Genomic DNA, 7,202 nt, shown 5'->3' on the forward strand with positions numbered 1-7,202 from the left:
AAAAAAAAAAAAAATCCATCTCGTTTCAGAACAAATGACGTTAAGCTGTGTTACGTAGCATAGGTTTTGTGCACTGTGACTCATGCAGTCACTACGCCGCTTTTCATAACTGAAAGTTGCTCAACTCTAAAGCCAACGAATGTTTCTAAATGCGTTGACAGCTTTGCATGTTGCGCAAAATAGAACGGGATGGGAAAAGACGACAAAGGGGGAAAATATGGAAAGCACGATAACCAAATGGTAAACAACAGTATTTTAGAACGACAGTGAGTCTTAGAAGTTCAAGAAATTAAAGAACTATGCAAAATGCATGTTGGCAGCTCTGTAAATTTCTTTAGAGGTGAAGTGTGTAATTTTTTCTATTTAAAATAGCAATGCCACATCCTTGGCGTGGGGCTAGCAGACAAATGGCAGGCGGAGGCAAGTTCAGGAAACCTTGTTAAAAAATAGCCATTATAATTTGTTGCAACTGACGTTCGAGTTTGATTGACAGGCGATCTGACCAATCATAAAAGCCACTCCGCCATCTTGCCCAACAAACAAATCGGTCAGGAGAGTAGATTAACTGAACTTGAAATGGATTGATCTCTATCGTTTCTAATAAAATACGTCCTGATGTTCACTCGTGTTTTAAGTAAATATACAGACAACATGCTGTCTTGTGTGTCGGTGTGTTGTCCGTGACCTCTTTGCTCCGCGATGTATCTTTTACTGCGTGAGAACATGATGAGTGACACGAGAGCAGCAAGGCTTGCTAGACATAGCACCAGTAACTAAGGAGGGCGGGTTTTTGCAAAGGGTCAATTCCGTGGAACTAATAGCACAGAAAAGACCAAAACATTCAGTATAAGAAAATATATAATTTCTCACCTGGCCATAGGGAGCGCCCTCTTCATCGCATTCCCTAAGTTCAATAGCTTCGTCTTCATCGTCTTCCTCCTCCAAATCACTTTCTGTGCTTTCTCCCTTCAACGGAACCAGACGTTCCGAAGGGGGTGTGGTTTCGCCGGAGCTCTCTTTCTGTAGCCCCTCCCTTATGTGATCAAGCCCCTCCCCCCGCTCATCCTGCATCTCTGCGGTTTCTGTAAGCTCCTCCTCTGTCTCCTCTGGGTGCGTGGGAGGCTGCCTTGGAAGTTCAGCCCCTTTGGAAAGGATCTGAAAAGAGGTGGAGCTTGTTAGCATTTGCTTGCTAAATAGCTCGAACGACATCAAATATCTGATCCATATACCTTATTTAGCTGGTAGTGTTTCTGTTTCTCGAGGAAGTGCTGGTGCTGCTGTTGCATTACGAGGTGCTGCAGGGCCTGTGGTGTTTGCGGCAGCGGCGCTGATTGGGTACGGCTCAGCGGCCTGTGCCTAGGCAACTTGTTCACTGTACGCATGTTGTTGGACACCCGCTCACCCGTTACCAGCGGAGATTGTCCGTACATGGGAACTGCGAGATAAAGATCAAGATAAAGAGTTTAAGCTGTTATACCTACACATCAACCTGTGTATTGTAGTACAGAGACTTTTGGCATTCCTTGTTAGCACACTACAGACCTGACCTGTATCATTTTAAATGTACTCAGCGGAATTACTTGAATGTAGATTGTTCTAGCGATGCAAGTTTAATTTTGCACATGTTTTTTTTTTTCTCATGATGGACATTACATAAATAGTTTTAGTTTTCAACTTGTGGTGGAGCAACACTTTAAAGAGAATTTTGCAGATCAAATTAAAATCAGTCCAATTGTTAAAATATTAAAATACTACCTAAATATTTCATCTGGCTTAAATTGATTTAAGAGTACTAAGAAATGTCAAAGCAACACGAGAGTGCATTTGTATGTGCATTACGGGTGGGTGAAATGACCAAAAAAAAAAAAAAATCACAATTTCAGTCATTTTATTTTATATATATTCAATATAGTTACTTTTGCTTTAAATAAGTTCTTTATAATATCAAATTTTTTAATTTAACAAATATAAAATATACCCGACAAACAAAAAGCTACACTCAAGCTCACTGAAGACAAGTAAACATCTGGTAATTAAATAACAATAAAAAACTATTACAACCAATAGGAAAACATATGCAATAGAACAAATAAATAAGACACTTTACATCAAATGTATAAAAACGGAACATTCCCCACTGTGTAAATTAAATATATATATTTCTTATTAAAGTTACAAAAGTGATTTAGTCACGATCAGAGAGATTTTCTCTCTTTTGCTGTTTAATTTAACATGAATGATGCAAACATTAGACTGCTGTCACTTTAAGAGCTGTCTGGATAGAATATACTATTACATGTTTTCTTTCTCAGTTGTTCGCTTCCGCTTAAAACCTAAATTACTCTGCTTGCATGGATACACAGGCATTTTAACACATATAAGTGTATTCAAGGTCTGTAAAGAGACAAAAATGACTCCATTTAATACTCTTTAATAATCTATGAGCACCATCTTCATGTGCGTGCCTCTTTGACAGTGCTCAGAAAGTCTCTCAGTGCACGCATATGGAAAATGAGTTCTCTTTCGCTGCTGACTGCATTTCAACAGCTTAAAGTCACTTGTTTTTAAACAGCAATGCTAAAAACGGATGTAAACAATACATTTTTGTGACCGCATAGCACAACAACATCACATGAATGTGTAACAGTGATAGAGAAACTAGTTGAAAATCTTTACCAGTTGACACATTTGTACCAGTTAATCGTGTCTACTGGTATATCGCCCCGGCCCTTATCTTCCTTCTTTAAGGCACTGACGACTAAACATTTACATCCAACACATTTACATTTATGCCTTTCCACCTTATTACTGTGTATTCAGGGTAACCTGACCGTATAGTATAAATTTAAGTGTACCTGCGAGAAGTGCGCTCTGTTGTCGAGCCTGCTCCAGCAGCAGGACGTGCTGGAGCAGCGAGGAATGGCTACTGTGGCTATTAGAAGCGGAAGGGGGCTCAGGGTCATGGGGTGCAACGGTAGGAAGGCCAGTCGGCAGAGACGATGTGCTGATGAACTTCCCTGTCAGTGGCCCACCTTGCCGCAAACTCTGGATTGTCTGCCGCTCTGCCTCCTGCTGGGCACTGAGTTTCTGAGGAGCCTAAAGTAGAGGAAAAGAGAATGAGAATCTGTCCTGCAGACTTGGGAACGCTAAGCTGCTTAAAGCTGGAACCAAGGTTCCAAAGCCTACAAGGCTGTTTTTGCTTGGTCCAAAACAGAACCAGTTTAATTCCATCCCCTTCTAATGCCGCGCTGCTCTGCTTTCACATTATGCTTTCGGGTCACCACTGCGAGAGCTTGTTTTAAACCAGAGGTGTCCGATCCAGTTCTTTGGAGGGCCAATGTCCTGCAGAGCGTAATATTCAAATTTCAAGTAACTCCGAAGATAATGATTAGCTGGTTCAGGTGCGATTAATTAGGACTGAAGGTTAACACTGCAGGACAGTGGCCTTTTCAGAGAAGGACTGTACTACTATAATTGTGACCAGGAGTGTGCAAAGATGCAAATTAGGCATAATCAAAAGCGGTTCGCTTCTGCAATTTTGGACAAGAAGCATTCAAACCAACTGTTTCTGAGAATGGACTAGGGTTTAGATCAATGGTGTGCATCTTCTGAAAAACACTTTCGCATCAATCAAACTCTTGAGTCCAGACCAAAAGCTCTAGTGTAAAAGCATCCTAATGATCTAGCAGGCCCACTAGGGTTCAGCCTACACCACTCGCTAACTCTGAATCACCATCACGAAGCCACCAGGCTTTAGCTGAGGACACTCACCGTGATGTGCGCGTTGGCAGGCAGTCCAAGTGAGATGTTGGGCAGAGATGGAGAGGTGTAGAGGCTAAGGGGACTCGGTGTCCCATCTCCAGTCAAAGACTGATGCAGAGAACGCAACTGCTGCCGAAACAGAAAAAGAGAGAAAGACATGAGTCCCAGAGGACAAACAGCAGACCTATATTTCAGGATGTACACTTCAAACAGCACAAAGAATCCGTTTTATCTCAGGAAGGCATCCCAGACAAGGAGTTTCGGCTCGACTTGATCACTTGAAAGCATGCTTCTTTGGAAATCCTTACTAAGTTGTGACGAGCAAAGCAGCATGTGGGAATGGATTGCCTGTATCTGGGTCTGGATGAGCGCCACTTGAAGCAGACAACACTTCCAGTTGCCACGTTAAAGAAATGAGCTAAGCAGTCATAAGGATAATTAAAATGTTTGCTTTTTCGAATGTCTAAAGACTGAAAAAATGTCCCAAAAGAAAGCTATGTGAGAAATACGGAGGTGTTTGTGAGTACTGCTAATCCCATCATCTGACCCTATACTTGGAGCGCAGCCATTTTCAAAGCCAAAGAACAAAAACTAATGGATCTGCTTTACAAGGCAACGTTTATTCATCCCCGAAGACCCAATTTAAGCCTTTCATTACAAGTTGTTCGTACAATGTACGTCATTCTCACTCTGACTCAAAGGTTGCACTAAGAAAAGACGAGGAAGAAAAAGACAAAGCGGACATTCCGTGGCAGAGCGCCCTACCTGCAGCAGAGATGATGTCAGCATTCTGTTCTCCTTTGCATTTATCCATTGCTTCTCTCGAGGTTGTACTGCTAGGCTACAGAGGCTCTGGAATAGCAATCTAAGACTATTTTTGGGGAGTGGTACGCAGCCTCTGCATGCCAGACAGAGCTAATGAGGTGATTCTTAAGTCATCTCCATTGGCGCCCATTTGAAGGGATTTTTTTCTTTTTTGACAAACTTTATTTCTGTTCTCTTTGACAAACTCCAGCACGTTTCATCCTCTATCAAATACACCGGCAATAACGTAGCATACTTAAAGATACTGTATAAAGTGATGATAAAAATAAACCTTTCTACCTTTTAGAAAACACAGAACATAGTCAAGACTCAACACATTATGAACCAGTAGCAGAACTGTTTCAGGAAGAAAGTGAATGAAATTAATATATGTATATGTGTGTGTGTGTGTGTCCGTAGAGGGTTGATGCTAATAAGCAAGTTACAACTATTTAATAGTGAGAATTCATCCCTAAAGTAAAGTGCTGCCATGTTTTTTTTTTTTGCATTTAATATTCTGGACATCTTAAATTAAACACAAACTGGCTCATTCAAATTCAGCATTCATATAGCTTCAAGCCCTTTGTGTCATGAGCACATACAATTTCATTCTCCCTGGCTCTCAAGGTTAAGGTGATCCTCAAGGCTAGCTACTTAGCATGCAGAGTTGACCCCAAGCAGCTTCCTGCTGTCCATCCCGAGCAGCTGTGGTCATTCTTGAGCCTCCAGATACAACTCACTGCAAGGCTGACTCTCAGAACATGTGTTTTTTTTTCGGGATTAGCATACCAGTGTTATCCCAGGCCATCACAAGGCTCCGTACGATAGATTGTTTCCATAGAAACAGTGTCATTATCAAGGTGAAGCCAATTTATTGTGTCTTTTTTCATCTCTAACCTATTGAGAAGCGAGGGGAGTGTGAGAGCAGAAGAGAGGGAAACGTGTAGGGGGTAAGTCTCTCACCTCAGCGTGGATGTTTGGGACGGATCCGCTGGAGCCATTCTCGGCAATGGCACAGTTAGAGCTGTTCGGAGAACTGGGACCCGAGCCAGGAGCACTGCTGCACATAGAGGACACTGAAACACACACACACACACGGATTTCAACAATCACATTTTAGCTGCATCGTTAGAAAATAGAGCTGATGATTTCACAATATTTTGTGATTGATTAAACCATTTTTAATGTATCAGCAGGATGTTAAACTGTTCCCTTCCCCCGAGCTGCAGTAATATTAACAGCACAGAAATCACACAATAACTATGTTTTCATTACTGTTTGCAAGTCTTCACACATCTGACAGCAGTGTTTTACAAATGCGAGAGAGAATGTGCTTGAGAAACAGTTTAGAGAGCAGAATTCAATCTACATATAAAATATTACTCACAAATTATTGGTCACTTTCTAAACAATAAAAGTATAGTGCATCTACTATTACATACAAACAAATACTTTGTTTATATTTTTATCTTTACATTTTTTTAATTTAAATATATTTAAATGCCCTTATTCATTAAGACAAAGGATGCTTTCAAAGAAAGATCATCATACGTCCCTAATATATAAAAAAAAAAAAAAGAGTAGTTTTTGGTTCAAACCTGTTTAAATAACCTGTTCTAATACTCACAGGGTTATGCAAACTGTTCTGCATTCGTAGATATGGTTTACCTGAGATCTCAATCGCCCTTTTCTTGAAGGTGCTGATCACAGTACCATCTTTCCGTCTAAGAAGTGGGCTGCTCCTCCTCTCAGCCACCTTCTGTTTTAACCGTGAACGTACCTTCAGATTGGGTTCAGAGGCTGAACAGAAGAGAGACAGAAAAAGATTCAACTACTTAAAGTAACAGCAAACCCAGCGTGATTTGAGATATCACCTACAGGGTTTGTGTTGCAAAGCAAAGTTGACTACTGTATATACGCTCAGGGGCTTGTTCCGAGCGATTACAATAGTGATGTTTCACTTATTAAGCCACACTAATGAGGGTTTGCATCTTTCGATATTGTGCATCAGGACCATGGACAGCAACGGCCAGTCCTTTCCCACTTCTCTTTCTCTCATACGCTCACAAACTGAGCTATAGATAAAAAAAAGTTATATTTACAGCGTGTTGATTTTATCTCTTGTTGATTCCGGAGATGCCGGTCCGAATTAAACTAATTGAAGTAAAAAGGGATTTGAAAGAGGAAAAAAAAGAAAGAAATTGGGGCAATTATCCAAACAGGCTGTGTGTAAAGCGGCTTGACCGAGCCCTACGTGTTTTTCTGGGCCTGTTTGTGCGTCACAGCCACACTGGGCATATAGAGCAGAAAGGACTTTAGCCGCTAATGCTATCAGTGACTTTAGTGTGGATTTAATTAGATTTAAAATAAAAGTGTGAGACGTGGGGGAGGGGACAGGATGGAAAGACACACACTAACTGAGGGCACATTATGTAAGGAGATTGCTTTGGTGTTGCCATAACAGTGGTAATACAGAGTAACCGCTTCACCCACGGTAACAGACCCGTCTGAGATTACTTTATCAGTGTGCTGAAGTCCAAGCTAGAGGGCACGTGTGTGTGTGTGAGTCCTCCTATCCTCCGGATGGTGTATGTGTGTCAGTTCTATTATAGAGAGCTTTATAAAGCAGCGTGGGT

The 7,202-nt window shown here is 41.2% G+C and overlaps 1 protein-coding gene across 1 annotated transcript; it reads right to left on the minus strand.

The window, feature by feature from the left end:
* Window positions 1-870: 870 nt before the first annotated feature.
* LOC122341131 (histone deacetylase 5-like) lies at window positions 871-6,397 on the minus strand (the record flags this gene model as incomplete). Its single annotated transcript, XM_043234469.1, has 6 exons — window positions 871-1,155; window positions 1,230-1,435; window positions 2,856-3,096; window positions 3,772-3,891; window positions 5,530-5,642; window positions 6,235-6,397. Coding segments are annotated over 6 exons (1,128 nt in total), but the record flags the coding sequence as incomplete, so codon positions are not given.
* Between the last annotated feature and the right edge of the window lie 805 nt (window positions 6,398-7,202).

This window comes from Puntigrus tetrazona, unplaced genomic scaffold (genome assembly GCF_018831695.1).
Source record: "Puntigrus tetrazona isolate hp1 unplaced genomic scaffold, ASM1883169v1 S000001130, whole genome shotgun sequence".
NCBI lineage: Eukaryota > Metazoa > Chordata > Actinopteri > Cypriniformes > Cyprinidae > Puntigrus > Puntigrus tetrazona.